The sequence below is a fragment of the Ovis canadensis genome, chromosome 3 (genome assembly GCF_042477335.2).
Source record: "Ovis canadensis isolate MfBH-ARS-UI-01 breed Bighorn chromosome 3, ARS-UI_OviCan_v2, whole genome shotgun sequence".
Lineage (NCBI taxonomy): Eukaryota > Metazoa > Chordata > Mammalia > Artiodactyla > Bovidae > Ovis > Ovis canadensis.
The window spans coordinates 12,650,646-12,673,040 of record NC_091247.1 but is presented as its reverse complement, the minus strand read 5'-3'; the positions used below and the strand labels follow the sequence as shown (position 1 = coordinate 12,673,040).

The 22,395-nt window shown below is 47.9% G+C and overlaps 1 protein-coding gene across 7 annotated transcripts in view; it reads left to right on the top strand.

Moving 5' to 3' along the window:
• The window catches only part of RABGAP1 (RAB GTPase activating protein 1), a 161,764-nt gene extending 144,806 nt beyond the window's left edge, over positions 1-16,958 (top strand). For 5 of the 7 annotated variants that reach the window (XM_069582468.1, XM_069582471.1, XM_069582470.1 and 2 more), the window contains 5 exons: positions 10,349-10,453; positions 11,279-11,362; positions 12,032-12,103; positions 13,699-13,896; positions 15,184-16,893. In XM_069582468.1, coding sequence (XP_069438569.1) covers positions 10,349-10,453; positions 11,279-11,362; positions 12,032-12,103; positions 13,699-13,896; positions 15,184-15,306 — 582 coding nt within the window. In that variant the 3' untranslated portion in view covers positions 15,307-16,893. Of the gene's footprint in view, positions 1-10,348; positions 10,454-11,278; positions 11,363-12,031; positions 12,104-13,698; positions 13,897-15,183 lie in introns of all 7 variants that reach the window. The other 2 variants (XR_011255497.1, XR_011255498.1) reach the window with 2 other exon arrangements.
• Positions 16,959-22,395: the final 5,437 nt, after the last annotated feature.

Genomic DNA, 22,395 nt, shown 5'->3' with positions numbered 1-22,395 from the left:
TCTTGACATCTACCAAACATGTATGAAAATCCTGTGTGCTACTGTATATCTTCAGCCTCCTTAGATTCTCCAAGTGATTCGTGCATCAGATGAAGAGAAAGAGATGGCGGTATCTACTGGTTCATATTACTTCTCTTAGAGAGGAAGGCACCCAGGAAGAAGCAGAGCCAGGAATATAACCCAAGTGCATCTAATCGGAATGCCCAGGCTTTATCTGTGATGCCACACTGCCTCCAGAGTAAATATGAAATAAGAAGCTGTGATTTGATATCGTAACTACACCAAAAATATACTGACATCTTTCAGAGTGTTTCCTAAACCCTTAAGGAGTTCCAGGTGCTGCACAGTGCTCTGTACTTAATGTTAAACCCTCCAGGAAACCCTTGTGAAAGGGATACAGTTTAACTGAGGAGGCCAGAAGAGGCTAAATGTCTTACACAGTCCCAATGTTAATCAGCGGAGAAGGCAATGGCACCCCACTCCAGTACTCTTGCCTGGAAAATCCCCTGGATGGAGGAGCCTGGTGGGCTGCAGTCCATGGGGTCGCTAAGAGTCGGACACGAATGAGTGACTTCACTTTCACTTTTCACTTTCCTGCATTGGAGAAGGACATGGCAACCCACTCCAGTGTTCTTGCCTGGAGAATCCCAGGGACGGGGGAGCCTGGTGGGCTGCCATCTATGGGGTCACACAGGGTCGGACACGACTGAAGCGATTTAGCAGCAGCAGCAGCAGTGTTAATCAGTGGCAGAGCCCTTAGATTGAAACCCAGCTGGCCTGACACTCCTGGCTCAGAGGAGCAGGACCCCTGCTGCCTCTTGAGCTCAGAAATAGCAAACTGAGGTCCCAAGTCCAGCCATCACGAGTGCCGAGAAGATAGATGTTTTTGCACTAAACATTGAGTCCCTTTCCAAGTTAGTTTTCTCTCATTTCTGTTGGATCATCACTGAAAATCAGCTAGGTGCTGAAGTGAAGAATGTGCGGTCTTTTCACCAGTATTTGACTTTAGGGTGTTAGATTTTTGAAAGAACTTCTTCATGCCTTTTCATACTTCCCTTTCTGCATCCCAGAGAAAAGCTCTGGTTTGTGGCTTAAAGGATTTCCAGAACCCTCATTGTATTTCCAGTTAATTTTCTGTCATTTTTGTTATTCCTCACCTGTCATTTCTGTGACTCGTCCATCACACAGCAGCTATGGAGGAATCCCCAGTCAGCCACTGAGTCTGTAGGTGACCCCATCCAAGCCTTCTCCTCTATGAAATGGGGCCTGACATTGGTGCTCAAGACTGAGGGAACCTGTGTAAGGCCCCGTCTGCGCCCTCTCCTGCATGGCTGCCCTCTACACTGAGACCACATAATGTGAGAGCGATGGAAACAGACTTAGTGGCACACCTGCTGGGATTTGAATTCTGGCTCCCCTGCATTCTAGTTCTCTGACCTTGAGCAAGTTGCAAGCTTTCCCCATTGCATTACTTTGGGCTCTATCAGAAATCGATTGACCCTGTATGTACGGGTCTCCTTGATTCTCTCTCTGCTCCATTGATGTATATGTCTCTCCTTATGCCAGTACCACACTGTTTTAACTATTGCAGCGTTACCAATCTTCAGATCAGGTCATGTGAATCCTCCAACTTTGTGTTTTGTTTTTTTTTTAATAGTTTGGCTATTGTAAGTAAGTTGCATTTATATATACATAAGAGAATCAGTTTCTCAACTTCTAAAAATAAAAGCCTTCTGGGATTTTGAGTGGGGTTGTGTTGAATCTATAAATCAGCTTGAGGAGTACTAACATCTAAATAATCCTTGGACGTTCCAGTCCATGATTATGGTACAGTTTTCATTAATTTAGATCGTATTTAGTTTTGTTTACAAGATGTGCACATGGTTTGATCTGTTATTACGGGCATCATTTTCTTCATTGAATTTTCCTATTGTTAGTCTCTAGAAATACAGGTGTTTACTTGACTTTGTATCCTGTGACCTTGCTAAATTCACTTAACTCTGGTAGCCTTCTTGTTTGTTTTTTAGGATTTTCCACATACATAATCATATCATCTCTGAATAAAGACAGTTTTACTTCCTTTCAAGCCATTCTGCCTTTTTCCCCTTGCCTTCCTGCACAGACTAGGACCCTGGGAACAGTGTTGGATGTGAGAGTGGGCCTTGTTCCAGATGTTAGCTCCAGGTTTTCTGTAGATCAAGCTGAGGAAGTTCTCCTTTCTTCCTATTTGCTGAAAGTTGTTATCATGAGTGGCTGTTAAACTTGGTCAAATACTCTTCCTGCATCTGTTGAGGTGATTATTTGCTGTTTTTCACTGTATGCAAACTCTGCGTTCGTAAGAAACTTGAGGTTTTCTTTTTTTAAAGATTTTTATTTGTATTAAAGATTTTTGTGTTCCAGATGAATATTTGTGTATAGGGTTTCATTAATGTTTTAATATGGGTTTGATATCAGGGAAATGCTGGCCTTCTAAAGTGAACTGGGAAGTATTCCCTAATGTTTTTTAAGGCTTTTATGTGGGATTGTTATTTGAGTGAATCTTTGATTTAATATCCTAGTGAGGGCACATGACCCTGGAGTTTTCTTAACCGGAAATTATTTAATTATAATTTCAGTTTATTTTCAGATACAGAGCTATTTAGATTTCCTAAATCTTCATGTGTAGATCCTTATAGTTTGTGCCTTTCAAGTGATTTATCCATTTCATCTTAGTTGTCAAATGTATTGGCATAAAAAAATCATTGATATTCCTTCATTCTTTTGATGTTTATAGGATCTGTTGAAGCCTTCTCTCTTTTATTCCTGATATGGGTAATTTGTGTCTTTTGTCTTTTTTCCTTATCTAACTAGAAGTATATCAATTGTGTTGATCTCTTTAAAACCCAGCTTTTGGTTTTGTTGACTTTTTTCCTTTTTGTTTTATTGATTTCTGCTTTTTATTATCTGCTTCTCCTTTTCTTTTGGTTTAACCTGCTCTTTTTCTAGCTTCTTAAAGAGGAAACTTAGTCATTGATTTGGACCTTTAGTCTTTTTAAAAAGACTGAGGCACTATTTCAGCTACATCTCACACATTCTGATGTGTTGTGTTTTTATTTTCATTCAATTCTTGTGATTTCTTTGATCTCTGAGTTAATTAGTAGTGTGTTGTTCAATTTTTAACTATTAGGGGTTTATCCCAGAAGTTTTTCTGTTTGTTGATTTCTGATTTAATTCATTTGTCATCAGGGTACATACTTTTCCTGATTGTAATACTTCTAAAGCATTCTTTTGCCAAAGAATGTTCAAACTGCTGTATAAGTGTGCTCATTTCACATGCTAGCAAGGTTATGCTCAAAATCCTTCAAGCTAGGCTCAGCAATACATGAACCAAGAACTTCTAGATATACAAACTGGGTTTAGAAAAGGCAGAGGAACCAGAGATTAAATTGCCAACATTTGTTGGATCATGGAAAAAGCAAGGGAATTCCAGAAAAAAACATCTACTTTTGCGTCATTGGCTATGCTAAAGCCTTTGACTCTCTGCTATACCAGTGTCTGTGGGTCACAACAAACTGTGGGAAATTCTTAGAGATGGGAGTACCAGATCACCTCACCTGTCTCCTGAGAAACCTATGTGCAGGTCAAGAAGCAACAGTTAGAACTGGACATGAAACAACTGACTGGTGCAAAAGGAATACAACAAGGCTGTATATTGTCTCCCTGTTTATTTAACTTACGTGCAGAGCACATCAGGCCAAATGCCAGGCTGGGTGAATCACAAGCTGGAATCAAAATTGCCAGGAGAAATACCAACAACCTTAGATATGTAGAAGATACCACTCTAATGGCAGAAAGTAAAGAGGAACTAAAGAGCTTCTTGAGGGTGAAAAAGGAGAGTGGAAAAGCTGGCTTGAAACTCAACAGTCAAAAAACTAAGATCATGGCATCCGGTTCCATCAGTTCAGTTCAGTCACTCAGTCGTGTCTGACTTTTTGCGAACCCATGAATCGCAGCACAGCACGCCTCCCTGTCCATCCCCAACTCCCAGAGTTCACCCAAACTCATGTCCATCGAGTCGGTGATGCCATCCAGCCATCTCATCCTCTGTCGTCCCCTTCTCCTCCTGCCCTCAATCCCTCCCAGCATCAGAGTCTTTTCCCATGAGTCAACTCTTCACATGAGGTGGCCAAAGTACTGGAGTTTCAGCTTCAGCATCATTCCTTCCAAAGGAAGCCCAGGGTTGATCTTCAGAATGGACTGGTTGGATCTCCTTTCAGTCCAAGGGAGTATTGGAATTTCAGCTTCAGCATCAGTCCTTCCAATGAACACCCAGGACTGATCTCCTTTAGGATGGACTGGATGGATCTCCTTGCAGTCCAAGGGACTCCCAAGAGTCTTCAACACCACAGTTCAAAAGCATCAATTCTTCAGTGCTCAGCTTTCTTCACAGTCCAACTCTCACATCCATACCTGACCACAGGAAAAACCATAGCTTTGACTAGACAGACCTTTGTTGGCAAAGTAATGTCTCTGCTTTTGAATATGCTATCTAGGTTGGTCATAACTTTCTTCCAAAGAGCAAGCATCTTTTAATTTCACGGCTGCAGTCACCATCTGCAGTGATTTTGGAGCCCAAAAAATAAAGTCTTGACACTGTTTCCACTGTTTCCCCATCTATTTCCCATGAAGTGATGGGACCGGATGCCATGATCTTCGTTTTCTGAATGTTGAGCTTTAAGCCAACTTTTTCACTCTTCTCTTTCACTTTCATCAAGAGGCTCTTTAGATCCTCTTCACTTTCTGCCATAAGGGTGGTGTCATCTGCATATCCGAGGTCATTGATATTTCTCCTGGCAATCTTGATTCCAGCTTGTGCTTCTTCCAGCCCAGTGTTTCTCATGATGTACTCTGCATATAAGTTAAATAAGCAGGGTGACAATATACAGCCTTGACGTACTCCTTTTCCTATTGAAACCAGTCTGTTGTTCCATGTCCAGTTCTAACTGTTGCTTCCTGACCTGCTTATAGGTTTCTCAAGAGGCAGGTCAGGTAGTCTGATATTCCCATGTCTTTCAGAATTTTCCACAGTTTATTGTGATCCACATAGTCAAAGACTTTGGCATAGTCGATGAAGCAGAAATAGATGCTTTTCTGGAACTCTGTTGCTTTTTTGATGATCCAGCGGATATTGGCAATTCACTTCATAGTAAATATAAGGGGGAAAAATGGAAGCAGTGACAGATTTTATTTTCTTGGGCTCCAAAATCACTGCGGACAGTGACTACAGCCAAGAAATTAGAAGATGCTTGCTCCTTGGTAGGAAGTGAAAGTGGAAAGTGAAAGTGTTAGCCATTCAGTCATGTCGAACTCTTTGCAGTCCCATGGACCATAGCCCACCAGGCTCTTCTGTCCATGGAATTCTCTGGGCAAGGATCCTGGAGTGGGTAGCCAGATCCTTGGAGGAAAAGCCGCGACAAATCTAGACAGTGTATTAAAAAGCAGAGACATCACTTTGCTGACAAAGGTCCTTATAGCGAAAGCTGTGTTTTTTTTCCAGTAGTCGTGCACGAATGTGAGTTGGACCATAAAGAAGGTTGAGCGCTGAAGAATTCTTGGTTTCAAATTGTGGTACCAGAGAAAAGACTCTCGAGAGTCCGTTGACAGCAAGATCAAACCAGTCAATCCTAAAGGGAATCAACTCTGAATAATCATTAGAAGGACTGTTGCTGAAGCTGAAGCTCTATTACTTTGGCCACTTGATGCAAAAAACCGACTCATTGGAAAAGACCCCGATGCTGGGAAAGATTGAGGGCACAAGAAGGGGGTGACAGAGGATAAGACAATCAGCTAGCATTACCAACTCAATGGACATGAATTTGAGCTGACTCTGGAGAATAGTGGAGTACATGGGAGCCTGGCATGCTGCAGTCCTTGAGGTCACAGAACTTCAGACAGGACTTAATGCGTGAACAGCAACATGAAAAGCATACTTCTGCTTTATTGGAGGGCTTTCTGTGGCCCGTTTGGGTTGAATGTGCCACATGTTCTTGGAACGTGTGTCCTGTTGTTGTAGGTGGAGTGTTGTGTAAACATCACTTCGATCCAGTTGACTCACTGTTGGTTAAATCTCCCGTAGACTTGCCGCTTATCTCCTTGTTCATTCTATCATTTACTGAGAGAACAGTGAGGAAATGTGTAACTCTGTGCCCTAATCTGTTTCTCCTTTCCATTATGTCAGTTTTTGTTTCTTTTAATTTGACTTTATGAAGAGATTTCAAGTTTCAAGGAGTGACTCTTGGTGCTGTGGAATGTCCCTCTTTGTCGTTGGTGATACTCTGTTCTGAAATCTACTTTGCCTGATACTAATATAGCCATTCCAGCCTTCATAGTATTGCATGGTATATCCTTTTCCATTCTTTTTTTAATATATCTATGTCTCTATATTTAAAATGGGATTTTGTTACCAGCATATAGTTGGATCTTGCTTTTTCAAATTCCATCTGACAGCCTCCTTTTAACTGCAGTGTTTAGACCAGTCACATTTAATGTAAATGGTAGATTTGAGTCTACCACCTTGCTATTTGTTCCCCATTTGTTGTATTTGCTTTTTCGTTCTCTTTTTCCCCCTTTCTGCCTTCTTTGGTTTAACTGGGTATTTTCATGATTTCATGTTCTCTCTCCTGCCGCCCTGTCAGTGGTTCTGGAGCTCTTTCATCTCCAGAGCTCTCACCCACAACTTTCAGTTGCCAAAGCCTCTCTGAGCCCCTGGCTCTGTCTCCATAACCCTTTGAGGTATGCTCTGTGTAGAACCCCTCACCCTGCTCCTTGGTCCAGAATGTACCCGAGGCAGAAGCCCAGAGTGGTGGTAGAGCCGTGCTTGTTTCCGTTCTCCAGGAGCCACAGCTCTGCTTTGGTTTTCAGGGTCAGTAGACGGTAACTTTGTATATTTTGTCCAGGGTTCTGTTTACAGGGGATGGGCGAGTCTGGTCCTGGTTAGTCCTCCATGACCAGAAGTGGAGCTCTGGATTTGTGTTTATCCCACATGTTCTCTCCTCTTGCACTTATGTAAGTAGAATGACGGTGCAGCGAGCGTGGCGCCCTCAGAGGACCGCCATCAGCCCGCCCAGTGGCCTCCGTGCACTTTCTTGTTGAAGGGGCACAGCATTGCAAGTCAGCTCCTATAGCATGGATTCCAGCTCTGCCACACTCACTGTGCGAACTTGGGGGAATCACTTGCCTGTCTTAACATTTTTCTGAATTTTGGAGCCAGGGTGGCAAGGAAGACTCCTGGGTTAGAAGATCCCCTTCGTGAGCCAGCTGTCCTGTACTTGGTAGAATCAGTCTTACCTCCCATGCGAGTGATGTGAGTAACTGAGAGAATGTATGTGTGCTACAGGTCACTGCTCGCAGGCTTTACCCAGGTCTGAGAGAGACGCGGAGGTGACAGGATGTTCTGTTGATTCAAGTAAAACAAAATCTTTAACAGAACTTCTTTCTCCATATTATTTCCTCTGTTGTTTGAGTCTCATTTCCCTCTCAGTTGCTGCTTGGGTTTGAGCTAGAGGAGAAGATAAGCCACTTCCCAGCAAAGACAGGCTTAATCCAGGACCTCATTTAATCACAAGTATGTGCAATTTGCCAGTAACCAATGGCTTAGGAATAGAGGAAAACAATAGAATGGTAAAGACTAGAGATCTCTTCAAGAAAATTAGAGATACCAAGGGAACATTTCATGCAAAGATGGGCACAAAAAAGGACAGAAATGATATGGACCTAACAGAAGCAAAAGATATTAAGAAGAGGTGGCAAGAATACACAGAAAAATTATACAAAAGAGATCTTCATGACCTAGATAATCATGATGGTGTGATCACTCACCTAGAGCCAGACATCCAGGAATGCAAAGTCAAGTGGGCCTTAGGTAGCATCACTACGAACAAAGCTAGTGGTAGTGATGGAATTCCAGTTGAGCTATTTCAAATCCTTAAAGATGATGCTGTTAAAGTGCTGTTCTCAATATGCCAGCAAATTTGGAAAACTCAGCAGTGGCCACGGGACTGGAAAAGTTCAGTTTTCATTCCAATCCCAAAGAAAGGCAGTGCCAAAAATGTTCAAACTACCATACAGTTGCACTTTTCTCACACGGTAGCAAAGTAATGCTCCAAATTCTCCAAGTGAGGCTCCAACAATACATGAACCAAGAACTTTCAGATGTTCAAGCTGGACTTGTAAAAGACAGAGGAGCCAGAGATCAAATTGCCAACATCTGTTGGATCATCAGAAAGGAAAGAGAGTTCAGAAAAACATCTACTTCTGCTTTATTGCCTACTCCAAAGCCCTTGACTCTGTGGATCACAACAAACTGGAAAATTCATAAAGAGATGGGAATACCAGACCACCTTGTCTGCCTCCTGAGAAATCTGTATGCAGGTCAAGAAGCAACAGATGGAACTGGACATGGAACAACAGACCAGTTCCAAATAGGGAAAGGAATACGTCAAGGCTGTATATTATCACCCTGCTTATTTAACTTATATGCAGAGTACATCATGCAAAATGGCAGGCTGGATGAAGCACAAGCTGGAATCAAGATTGCTAGGAGAAATATCAATAACCTCAGGTATGCAGATGACACTACCCTTATGGCAGAAAGTGAAGAGGAACTGAAGAGCCTTTTGATGAAAGAGGAGAGAGAAAAAGCTGGCTTAAAACTCAACATTCAAAAAACAAAAGATCATGGCATCTGGTCCCATCACTTCATGGTAAATTGATGGGGAAACAAGGGAAACAGTGACAGACTTTATTTTCTTGGGCTCCAAAATCACTGAAGATGGTGATTGCAGCCATGAAATTAAAAGATGCTTGCTCCTGAAAAAAAAAAAAAAGAAATGCTTGCTCCTGGAAGAAAAACTATGACCAAGCTAGACGGCATATTCAAAAGTAGAGACATTACTTGGCCAACAAAGGTCCATCTAGTCAAAGCTATGGTTTTTCCAGTAGTCATGTATGGATGTGAGAGATGGACTATAAAGAAAACTGAGTGCCAAAGAATTGATGCTTTTGAACTGTGGTGTTGGAAAAGACTGTTGAGAGTCCCTTGGACTGCAAGATCAAGCCAGTCAATCCTAAAGGAAATCAGTCCTGAATATTCATTGGAAGGACTGATGCTGAAGCTGAAACTCCAATACTTTGGCCACCTGATGCGAAGAACTGACTCATTGGAAAAGACCCTGATGCTGGAAAAGATTGAAGGCAGGAGGAGAAGGGGACAACAGAGGATGAGATGGTTGGATGGCATCACCAACTTGATGGACATGAGTTTGAGTGAACTCCAGGAGTTGGTGATGGATGGGACGCCTGGTGTGCTGTAGTCCATGGGGTCACAAAGAGTCAGACACAACTAGGCAACTGAACTGAATGGCTTTTTGAGTTGCATGGTGTGCCATTCTCAATTCTCCACTTAAGGCCTCAGCCCCTAGCCCCCTGGAACCTATGCCTCCCAAAGAAAACATGTCTGAGGAGTGATGTGGTAGCAGGCACAGGGACTGTTACACACTTAGCTCTGTGACCTCAGACATACTGTTGAAATTCAGGGAACCACCATCCATTGTCAAAGGAAGCTGCATGTGAGGAGCTTGCAAAGATGCTCTCTATCTAGCTTGTGCCTCTTTCTTTGCCTGCCTTCTCACCTGCTGCAGCCTCTCATCTTCAGTTATGAGTGGACGCTCAAGGGTAATGGACTCTGTGGGTCAGGTACAGGTGAATCATTTTCACTTGGACCCAAAGATCTGCCCCCCAGACTTTTGTGTGCTTTAGAAAAAACTAGGGTGGAAGATGGTCATTTCAGATAAGAAAAAGAGTGTGCCAGGAAGGAGGTGCCTTCCTTTGTCAGATGAGAATGAGAGCAAAATGCAGAACGTGTTTGATGAAGCAGAGAAAATCCTGAGAGTTCAGAGAAGAAAACCAGAATTCTGAGTCTTCATAATAATGATGGCTGCCTTTTATCGAGTGTCTGCTACATGTTAGCAGAACTGTGCGGAATCCTTTCCATGCCTTCCCTCAGATGAAGATCCTGAAGCTCCGATAGGTTCTCTGTGACTCTTCCTAGTAGCACACAGTCAGGGAGCGACGGGAGTCGAGGCCAGGCTGGCTGATGCTGGAGGCCAGCGCCTAGCCACTCCCCCACACAACGCTGGGCAGGAGACGGCCTGGCACTTATGCCCAGGCGTCCTCTCAGTGTGACCTTGAGCATATCACAGCTCCTCTTTGCATCACACTTTCCTCCTCATCCTAAAGTTGGGCTATGCTGTGTAATTCAGACCCTTTCAGTTCTCACTTCTTCTGTAACAGCATCTCTCAAACGTTTCAGGCTGAGGAAAAGGCCGATGCACTGAACAAGGAGCTGCTTATGACCAAACAGAAGCTGATTGACGCAGAGGAAGAGAAAAGAAGGCTGGAAGAAGAGTCTGCTCAGGTACGGGGGCATCGCCCCTCCCACACTCCTCTGTGTCTTGCAGATGCTTGAGAGCTGGGATTTCACTGCTGGCTTCCTCTTGGCCCTGGAGAACTCTGGGGACAACTGGCTTCAGTTTCTCTCCAAAGGCCTTTTTTACTTACTGAATAAAGCAACATAATGGTTCTTAATAATTAAAATGTAGGAGACAGTGAGGTAAAGCCCACGCTTTCACTGGGGCAGAAGTTCCTGTGTGTCAGCATCTGAGTGTGACCAAAACGGTTAACATTTCTGCAGAAGGAAAGCAGACGTCTCATAGTGTGTGGCTCCTCCCCTGCTTGCCCTGTCCACAGCTACCTCCCCACAGAGCCAGCTCTGGGAGGCTTGCCCTGAGCACAGCCCCTGGGTAGCAGGAGCTTCGGGTGCTGCGCCCTGGGCAGGCTGGTTCTGCTTCACTGTCCACCCGCTTCTCATCTCAGTCAGACGGCCCGAGGTGAGCGGTGACGGGGACGCCCCACGTAACCCCCGAGGCGCTGAAGGAACAGCCGTGCTCCCATCAGCTTCTCCTCGACGTTTGCTCTGTTACGTCCTCCGCCCAGGGTCCCAGTGTGGGCTGCACTGACAGGGACTTCAGCCAAAGGCCCACCTGAAGCAGGGTTTGATGTCCAATGTTCTGACTTCTCTCCCGGCATCAGGAGTAGGGTTCGTACTGCTGAGAGAAAGGGGAGGAGACAGGAGCGCCCCTCTGGGACTGTGGGGTCAGCACAGCACGACACAGCTCCTGCCGGGGCTTCCTGTCTATCTCCCTCAACCGTCAGTCACCTTTGCTTTTCTTACTGTGCGCAGTTAAAAGAAATGTGCCGTCGGGAACTCGACAAAGCAGAATCCGAGATTAAAAAAAACAGCTCTATCATTGGCGACTACAAGCAGGTGGGTCTGTGCCCCGGAAGTGGGCCACATGCTCTGGGCGCTCTGCTCGCCTGTGTGAGAGGTTTCCTCTCCACACCCCCACGTGTCCCCACTCGGCCACTGGCCCTGCAGGAGTCCTTGTGCTTCTGGACGAGTTACTGTGCTGATTCTCAGCTGTAAAATAGGGGGACTCGTGACTCTCCCGGAGAACTGTTGTGAGGAGTCCAGAGATGTTTGTGGAGCCCCTGGCCTAGGTCCCTCACACAAGTAGGCACTTAATCCCTGGAGGCTACCCTGGTTCTTGGGAGCACTTCCGACTCTGGCTGTTGATGTGTGGTCCTGTGATGTGGAACCACCTGTCCCCCAGCCGGTCCATTCTGACAGCATAACTGAACTGGCCTTGTGCCTTCTGTCCTGGGCTCTCTTGCTGGCTCCGGAGTCTGGCATGTCTGTAACGTTGACCTTCAAGTGCACTCGGGCGCTGACGGGTTCTCGCAGGTCCTGGGCCGATGGATGCGGAGGTGACAGAGCCAGAGCACCCTCTGCCCACCTGGCATCTGCCCCCTCCCGCTCAGCACTGTCTCAATTCATGGTCCAGCCTCCGCTGTAGAATTCACCATGAGCCCAGACTGTGCAGATTATGACACTGCTGAAGAGATTGTCATTTGAATACCCTGTTTGTTTCCTTAGATTTGCTCTCAGTTGAGTGAAAGATTGGAGAAGCAGCAGGCTGCTAATAAAGTGGAGATTGAGAAAATTCGAGTAAGTCTTCATTTATCAAAGAGATTTTATCCCCCCTAGTTCATTTAATGGCTGTATTCACAAAAAATTTGGGGAGGGGGATATTCCACTTGGATTTCAAAAGTGAGAGAAGCTGATGCATGCCTGACAAGGCAGCTGTCAGGACCTGGTTCAGCAACAGCTCATGTTTTGCCTCTTTCCATTGGGTGGGGGATACAGATCAGACCAGAGAGTCCTGACTTTAGACCTCAAGGTGCAAGTGTCCCTTTTCTTTATAAATTTGTACAGCATCCTCCTCTGGATTACTTTGCTTATAAGAAAACCAAAATGAAATGCAAGAGCCCTGAGACTTGAGGTGTTGTCTGTGACTCCTGCAGCACCACGCTGAGGTAGAAGGGTCCTGTGAGTGACAGGTTTCACTCGAGGGCGGGAGCTGCAGAGGCCAGGCCACTCCCCATGATTTTCTGTAGCGTGGGGACCACTCCCCACGATTTTCTGTAGCGTGGGGACATCTGCCTCCTTCTATAATGGACCCAGATACAGTGAGAGCCGGAGTTTTTAAATGCTTTGTTGCCAGTTTCAGAGTTTTTGTTCCTTGATATTTTCTTTATAATTAGACTACTTGTCAGCTTTTACTAAGATGAGTAATTTACTGAAAGATATTTACTAACATATTTACAACTGGGTGGACAGAAAGGTGGGAGAGTTTATGACCATGTTTGCATGAAGCAACATTTTACCTGGAGCAAGGCGATGCTTGGCCTCTATTATAAGCAGTGTTTAACCAGCAGTACCAATTTTTTAAGCAAAATTCATTTTCTGATTCTAAAACTAATAATGTTCATTGAAGAAAATTGAAGAATACGAATAAAGGGGCAGGGGAAGAAAGCCTTATAATCTTACTACCCAAATAGTACATCACCATTAACACTTCGGTGTGTGTTCTCTCAGTGTTTGTATTTCCTGTAACATACAGATTTTCTTTCAGTCTGAGATATGCATTTTTTTCAAATTTACATCTGAAGCTAGGACATATTTTATAACTAATGGCTTTTGTGGTTTCACTGGCAGAATATTCTCTTAGAGGAAAATGAAATGATGTTTCTTATAGTCATTGCTGTCTTATTTTCATGAAATGTAGTATGTATTTGTAACTATGCTTTAACGACATTTTCGTGTCCTAGTTCACCCAGCACCATAACATTTTTACCAAATTATGAAAAATTCCTCAAAAACCTTTCCGAGGCTGCATGCTTGTTGTATAAATACAGCGCATCCTATGTAATTTCTCCCAGGAGCAATAATTTATCTCCCCACCCCTTTTTTGTGTCTCTGATTCTGCAGTGAAATTCCTTGTACATGAATCTTTATCTAGTCACTCCTTTATCATTTTTTTAGCTAAGGTTCCTAGACGTGAAATGAGTGGCTCAAGACATAACAATGTGTGTATGGTTTTTGGTATGTAACGCCAGGTGATTTTTCCAGTAGGTCATCTAACAGTTTACAAAAAGAACATAGTTTTTCAGAAGCCATAGTGCTCAGCCAGGCTCCCCAGAAAGGAGATGCTCACACCTCCACGTCTCCTTTGTCTCTTCACATCTGACCTTCAATTTCAGCAAAAAGTAGATGACTGTGAACGCTGCCGGGAATTTTTCAACAAAGAAGGGCGCATAAAGGGCATGGGCTCAGCTAAGGAAGTTGTGGATGAGGATACAGACGAGGAGAAGGAAACACTCAAGAACCAGCTGAGAGAGATGGAGCTAGAACTGGCACAGACCAAGCTGCAGCTGGTGGAAGCGGAATGCAAGATCCAGGTAACGGTCGCAGCCTCGGGTTCCCGCCAGCCCTCTGCCCCTGACGCAGGGGGCCCAGACCTGCGCGAGGGTATGGTTTTCTGGGGCTGCAAACCCCAGAAATGATATTGACAGTTTGGGGTTTTTTCCCTTTTTAAACTTTGACCATAATCCTCCTGGGAAGAAGCCTGTTACTTGTTATTTACTAGTGGACGTTTAATTAGTGTTTAGCCTGTCCTAAGAATTGGGCTTTCTCATAAGAATTGTCCATCAAACTTGGAATCCTTCTGGTGGAGGAGAGAACACATGATTTGAAATCGCAGCCGCACCACTGAACTCTTTGACATTGGGTTAGTAACCTCCTTACACTTCAGGTTCCTCATCTGCCAGTGGAGATGATGAGGGTCACTCTTATCGTTTGCTTTGAAGACTAAATAAGATAATGTGCAGAAGGGGCTCAGCATGGTGTCTGAGGGCTTCACAATACCAGCTTTTATGTTCCAGCTCCTGTCACTTAACCAGCTTTGTGCCTTAGGACTTACTACCTAATTTATCTGAGCCTCCTTTCCTGAAGAAACTGGGACTTATTTTGGTCATCTTTATACTGCACGGCTAGTTCCGGCAGCACCGTGCTGAGCACAGGGCAGGCACCAAGCGCAGAGCGTGGGGGAACCAAGTTTAGGACTAAAGCTGAAGACCTGGTCTCCCCATCACATTTATCACCAGACACCTGCTTGCCCAGGCCCCGTTTCAGCTGCTGGCGCTGCAGAGCTAAGACGCGGCTTGGGTGACTGTCTGGGTAATTAGGAAGGGCCTCACCAAGGGCGGTGTCTGATCAGAGAATGAACAGAGGCTGCAGCTGGTGAAGGGCAGGAACATTGAGCCAGCAGAGGGCATGGCATGTCCAGCAGCACAGAGGGAGCAGTGGGCCTGCCTGAAAGGTCCAGATTTGTGAAGCATCTCACATGTCTTGCTAGCAGGTCTAGACTTCTAAGGTGCTTGCTGGAAATTAATGCTGCGTTCTTAGCTAGAGCGTTCAGCCTGACTCCTGGTGTGCAGTGGGTAGATGGAGGGTGAGATGCTCAGATAGGAGGCTGTTTTGAGGTCGTAACTAGAAAAGGTGCCAAAGCTTTTGGCCCTCCAGATCTTTCTGTGCCAGTTTTGAGAGCTGGGGCAGCGGGTGAGGGGTTGTTTCCAGAGGTGTCTCAGGAGGAGACAGACTTCACTTGTTGCCTTGGCTCAGCTCTGGGGAGGCAGTGTCCTTTGCACAGGAGACCAGCATCCTCACATCCACTGTTGCTCTTCCAGGACTTGGAGCACCATTTAGGCCTTGCCCTCAACGAGGTCCAGGCAGCCAAGAAGACGTGGTTTAACCGAACACTGAGCTCCATAAAGACGGCAACCGGGGTTCAAGGGAAAGAGACTTGCTGAGAGCAGCTGCTGCCTCCAGACCCTTCAGAAAACATGACACCTTTTGTTGCCTTCTTTGGCCAGATGTGTGATTCTGTGACATGTCCCAGGACAGAATGTCCGTAAGTCAGATCCATAGAAGCCTGTCGGGAGGTCACTGTGGACCGGAGCTCGTGAGGCCCTCCTCACTGCTGATACTAACAGGCCTGCCGACTCGCCTGCCGCTCTGGACACTCCGAACGTCACTCCTCCGTGTGACCTCCGGCCTCTTCCCAGTTAGGTCAGCTCATACCCAGCCCAACATCCGAGTTGACATTATCAGAGTTTGGGGATCTTTCAGGCTGTTGGTTTTTTTCTAAACCTTTTTTTTTTTTAATACACACACACATACAAATATATATATATAAATATATATATATATATATATATATATATATATATATAGGGGGACGTAGGGCAGGGGATCAGTAACTCAAGTATCTGCTCCAGTGCCAGCAGAGGGTCCTCCGGGTAGACATGGAGAAGCACTTTCTTTAAATAGGAGGGTTTCGTGGTTGTAGTTGAAGCCGCCTGGTTTGTTAAGCTCTACAATGCACAGGTTTGGGTTTGGCATTATTCACACGTTTCTGATCAATTCTATGCAACTCTCATAGTTTCTGTTGTTTTTATTGTTAGCTGCCAAATGACTCCACAGTGCTGGGGTGGGTGACTTGACCGACTGTGAGACTGGATTAATCATAACGTGGACAAATCTTATTTTGCTTAATGTGTCTGTGGGTGTGTGGGTGTGTGTGTGTGTAGATCTCTTTTTCCCAGTGCACCCAACTGACAGTGTTTAAATCCCAGACTAGGACTGATCTGCACAAGTTAATTATGTGGTTATTTGAGCACTTACTTCATTCAAGGTTTGTGGGGCTCTGCTCTCCACCCTGCTGTTGTGAGAGCTGTGAAGAGCACCTTCACTTCAAGGTTCCTAGTGTTCTTGCACAACAGGTTGTACAAGTGAGAAAGACTGCGTTCTGTGTGTGTCTGAGAGAGAGAGAGTGTGTGTGTGAATGTCAGGCTGTGCAGACGCACATGCCAGGAGGCCCGCGTGCTGCTGGCCTGGTCCCTCCCTGGGCTGAGGCCAGTGCTCTCCAGAGCACTTGCTCTGAGCCTTGCTCTTCAGATGGGCTGCAAGTTCTCACTTCAAAACTATAGAATGGGGGTTTTAGCACCTTTTAAAGAAATAACTTTAGACTTTTAATTTATATAGTGATAATGCTGACAGGCTGTCTCACAGACGATTCTGCCGTCTTCTCTGCGTGCAGTGTGGAGTAGCTGGTTACGGGAGGCACTGGTTTGTATATAAAGACACTTGGGTGGTTTTGTATCTCTTTTTCCCTGTTGGCTGTATTAACACTTGCTGAGGTCATCTGTGATAAGGGAGGTAACAAGCGGCAACCCCTGATCCCCCTAGACCATCCCCTCCACTGCTGTCTGTGTCCTGTTCTTGTTCAGTTACCAAAACAGCTCTGCGCCCATCTAAAACTAGGTGTGTGGACATTGTGCTAGGGTAGTTTCCGTGTGTCAACTTTATGAATTGAAATATAAACCAGTAAAATTGTATTACTCTTTCTTTTGTTGGTTTTATTTTAACAGCATATTCATTAAATATTTTGGTACAAACAGCATCATTTTGTAAAAACAAGTTTTATCATTACGTGCTCTTGCCCACTTCCTCCCCTGCTCCCGCTCTGGGCTGAGATGTGAGTGAGCAGCCGTGCGCGCCAGGCCCGTGGCAGTGGTGGCGGGCTAGGGGGAGAAGACACAGGCTTTGTGCCCCGGGGGCTGCTGCTGGCACCTTCCTCGTGAGCAGTGTCCGTCCTGGAGAAACAAAGTGCTCTGGTGACAGGTGAGACATGACTCGTGTGCTGCAGGTTTAGGGGAGTCTTAATGGAAGTGAGGGAGTGGCAAGACCTAAAAGACAGAAGCATCTCACCAGGCCAAGATGGAAGAGGGCACTACGGACCCCAGGTGTGCACGTGCAGGGCAAGCAGCCGAGGGGCAGAAGTGGTCAGTCCCCAGACTCTCCGGGAGAGTGCTCCTTCCAACCGCTGCTGGCCTTGCTGTGCTGGAGCCCCCCGGAGGCAGCTCCCAGACTGGCTGGCCTTCACCACCTCACCCACTTCTCTGCAGCAGGAAGGAGCGAGCAGTGCTCCCCCAACCCGACGGCCCCTGCTTGCTTGACCTGCCCTCCACGACCCCCACACCAGCCTCTGGATGAAGCAGGCTGAGCTGCAGGCCCCAGAGAAGGGAAGGCGGTGAGTGAGCCCTGCCCTGTCTTCTCTCCACAGCCCAGATGCAGGCCTGGGGCCTGGCAAGTGGCTGGGCTGTGACAGCAGCTCTGTGAAGGCCAGCACAGGGACTCCAGAGGACAGGTGGGATCCCTGTGCTGCTCAAGGCCAGAGGGCACGTTTCTGGGATCCACGTTCCTGGCCAACCAGGTCAAGAGTCCAGAAGGGCTGGCCTGCCCCTGGCGTTTCCTGGCCCCAGGGTCACAGTGTGAGGAGGAGGATAGGGGCTTGCAGAAATCGTCCACTCAGCAGCTGTGCCCTGTCAGGAGAAAGGCACCCTTGGCCCGTCAGCCTTGGCAGACCTGAAGTGACCAGGGTCATCCCGAGAGAATGAATGAGCTCCACCTTGGGTGAGGGTGGGCCTGGACGAAGTGGTTTGGTGACGGAACCTGCTGGTGCTCAGAGTGGGAGGAGATGCAGAGGTGGTTGCGTGCAGCAGAGGGGCCAGACTAGCACCCCATGAAGCTGAAGCAGAGTGTAGGTTTCAAGAAGCCTGGCTGTGAAGGTCAGTCAGGGCAAAGGAGGATGGTTGGAGGGAACCGTGGTAGGAAGAGCAGGGACCGTGAGACTTCGTGCTGGAAAATTGGATCCTGGTTCTGACCGTGTGACCAGGGCTCCACTTCTTCGACTGCAAGACATGAGACAGGCTGAGTAGCCTGTGGAGCAGATCTCCAGGGGCTGCTTGCTGTCAGTGTGGGCTGAAGGCAGCTCAGAACAAAAGGCAGGAGAGATCCACCGCCCAGTCTCCAGGAGTGCTGTCTCTGTCTGTTCTGAACCCCAAGTCCTAGTGGCAGGAGAGCACCATGCGGGGAGTGAAGGAAAGAAAAACCCTCTAGAATTAAACCCCAAACAGCACTCTCAGCTCTGAACTGCCCAGGAGCTGTGCAGAGAGTAGGTGCCCGGGGAGGAGCTGCCTGGCCTCTCGGGCCTTCTGGTTCACCTGGGTGACGGATGTGTGAAGGGGTAGTGCTTCACTTGCTCAGAGAGATACGCGATTCTGACCCTGGGATTCAGGCCTCCTCCTCAGCTTCATTAAGGCAGATGAGCTCAGAGTGGCTGGGGCGCTCAGTTCCAGAACAAAAAGACTGAGCGCTACCTAGCCCTGCCCTTCCCCCGTTGCTGTAGGTGTAGGAATCTGGCCCATGGAGAGGTTTCTGGCCCAGACCCTGCAGTCTGTCAGCTCCCAGCGACCGGCAGGGCAGCTGCTTTAAGATGACCACATGGGCAGCAGGTGGGAATAAACTCGCACTGCTTCACTGCAGGCGCATTGGGGCTTCCCAGGTGGCTCAGTAGGAAAGACTGCTTGCAATGCAGGCGATGCAGTTTTGACCCCTGGGTCGGGAAGATCCCCTGGAACAGGCCGTGGTAACCCACTCCAGTACTTTTGCCTAGAGAATCCCCACAGACAGAGGAGCCTGGTGGGCTGCAGTCCATGGGGTCGCAAAGAGTCGGACGCAACTGAGGCAACTGAGCACACACCCATGGGCACAGCTAGACCAAAACCCTGGGTTCAAGCCAAGCCATGACCTTGGGTGCTCACCTCAAGTGGGAAGGTCACGTTTCCCTCCTGAGCTCCTCTCCGTCTCTGCTATGGCCTCAGCACTCACCTCTATCATACATGCTCCTGTTAAGCGCAACCCTTCCCCTGTGGTCTCCCTCCAGTTGATGGAACAGCCCTATTAAGTGATGCTGTCCCCAGACTTGAAGGTGAAAAGGCTTGCCCATGGTGACAAGATCTTGGATTTCAGTGCTTTCTACCAGGTACCACCACCACCACCTTCTCTGGCCCAAAGCCAGGCAAACAAACAGTGCCCCTCCTGTGAAACCCTGGTTTCAGGGTGGGAGCAGGGCCCCCGGGAGAGAGCAGCAGCTGGCTGGCTCCCCTTCCCATCAGTGCACCCACCCAGGGCTTTCATCTGCTCGCCTGGCTCCCCCAGCACCTGGGGAGCTCCCTGGGCTGCCGGCCGTCTTTCTCATTCTTCCAGGGGTGAACAGTTACTGCAGAACCTCACACATGGAGCAATGGGAAGAGCTTTTTTTTTTTTTTTTCAAGCTGCTGCCACCATTTAGAAGTTCTCCCTTGGGCAACTGCCTTTACCTCTCTAAGCCTTAGCGTCAAGTGGGGAGCGGGTCAAGAGGAAGACTGAGGCAGGTGTGAGAGAGGCAGATGCCGAGCCAAGGCAGTGGCCACAGCTCAGCACTCCCTGCGCCAGCTGTGGGTCAGAGGCTCAGGCGGCGTAAACTTGCAGCATCAGCAAAGAAGCAGAGTTTCAAGGACTGTGAACAGGAGTAGGGCTGAGGCCTGGCCCTTGGCAGTGAAGGGAAGGTCCTTCTCAGGTGCTGAGCTGGAGGGTCGAAGTGGCTCTGCACTTGACCCTTTCATCAGAGCCAGAGTAAGTCCTGCACAGAAAAGTCCAGCCCAGTGCTGTTGAAGACAGAAGCTTTTATTGTTATTCATCCAAATGAGGAAAACGCAACATGTCAGGGCATTACAGACGAGCTGCAGCAGCCAGACAAGGGGGTCGGTCAGTCTGTTAGAGTCCAACAGTCAGTGTGGAGGGGCCGCAGTGTGGACGCTGCCTGTGAAGTCGGGGTGCAGAGTCCCTGTGATGAAGGCCAGGCATCTCTGGGCGAGGCACTGGAGACAGTCCACACGTGCAGGCTGTGCCTCAGCCTTACAGCTCAGAGTCCTGCGGGTACTCACCACCCCAGAGCAGGGACAATCCACGGGGCTCACATTCGCCAATGTTTTTTTAATATAATACACAACATAGTTATTGCCAAGGACTTTGCACTGCAGTTATACTATGTACACTTGTATTCAGAGAAAAACACAGTAAACAGATAACACAGGTATTTTAAATAGATTTCTTAAAAGCTATCTTCATCACCAGACCAGAGAGAGAGCTAGTTAGCCACAAGTTTGATGTCTTCTGTGTAACTGTGCAATCAACCAGAAATGCTTTCTACCCACAACTACGTGCAGCACCACCTGAACCCCTGTCCTGGGGCTGAGGGAGGGCTGAGACTGAGCAGGACCCATTCCTCCTCTGTAAGGGACAGATGCCCCTTCAACAGCTCAGGGCTTCAGGTCTAGACTGGCTGCCTCCTTCCTAGTGAACTCTGCTCAGAATGGGTGAGCAAGTCTCAGCAGCCACCCTCCGGGAACCCTACTACATGGAAGGGAGACCAGGGTGCTGGGACTGTGGGGCCAATAGGCCAGCCCCTACCCTGGCCCACCTGCCTCACTCCTGCACATGCCCTGGCCCTACCTAGGGCTCCTTCAGGAGACCTGCCTTTTCCTCAATGTGTGGCCGGGCCCCAGCCAGCCACTGAAAGAAAGATTCAGCACAGCTGGGCCACACGGTCCCCAGTCTGCTGAGCGCACAGGTACTGAGGGAACAACAGGCTCCACCACTGCTGAGAGCCGTAGTAAATGACGTCTGCCCGAGGCAGGTGGCTCATGACGCCTTCAGACATCACGCGAGACAGAGGCGCCCCCGACCAAGCATTCCCTTTGCGGCCTCAAGACCCTGGAAAGGAAGTCTGTCTGGAGGTTGACACCAGGTCATGAGACATCCAGAACCACCCTTGATTCCTGGGACATGTGGAAAGGCCCCTGCCACCTGAGAAGCCGCCACAGTAAGGGAACAAGGGGACCAGCGGTACCCCGTGTCCACAGTGCACCCCTACTTTGCAGAGAGCCCCACCCCACCACATAGGGCTGGCCTGGCAGGTGAAAGAAGAGGTATTTCAGGAACCTGACTGAACTCCCAACTGTCCCTCACGTGTGGGCCATCATCACAACCTGGGCATCAGGGCCGCAGCTGAGGGAGCCGGTGAGGTGAAGAGTCAAGGAGGCTCAAAAGTGCAATGCAAACAAGGAAAGGAGTGGAAGCTTAACCACAACTTAAGCCCAAGGGTGTTTGCGAAGAGAGGTGCTCACGCCATCCTGAAGGGAGCAGAGAAGAGGCTGGATACTGGGAATTAGGTGCAGCGTCCTTGATAATAAAGTACAAGTGAAGAAGACAGTCTTCTAGCTGTCTATGCCTCATTTCCCTAAACAAAAATTTTAAAAAGTTCCCAGAACAAATATTTAGGCTAGATTCAAAAAAGAACTTTTAGACCATCATCTGTTTCCATAAGCAGGAAAATGAGACGGACGGCATCAAGCTTAGGACCATGGGCTAGGACAGGGCGACTCCACAAGGGTCTGGGTGCCCCGACACAAGGAAGCTCCCTGTGAGGCCAGAGCTGCCGTGCAAGGATACGCCTGGTGCCATAGCCAGCTGCACCTCTGGAAGATACGAGCCACGTGCGTCAGAGGGAGTTACACACCTCCTGGCATCCCAAGAGCCCCACAAGGAGCCAGATGAGCCCAGCAGCAACAGCGTGTGCCCTGCAGCCACGGCTTCTCAGCGACTTTCTACCACCCTCACCTGACGCCACAAGCTCATTCAAGCAGGCAGCACCAACCCCCTCAACCTGCAGGCTCCGTCCCCAGAGGACCCACAGGCCACGCAAGGCTGGCCGCACCCCCTCCCAGCTGGGGGGCCTGCGCTTCTGAAGCCAGCACCCTCCTGACTTCCATCCACTTCACAGGACAATGCTGGCCCCTCACAGCCCTGAACTTCACCTCGGTGCTCAGTCAACAGCTGTGCCCTTCGTTTGCCTGGAAACATCTGAGGGAAAATACTGTGGACAGTAGAAAGCACTTGGTTTTTTTCATTGCCCCAGCTTCACGGTGCACCTTGGGGCAGGCACCGTGTCTGAT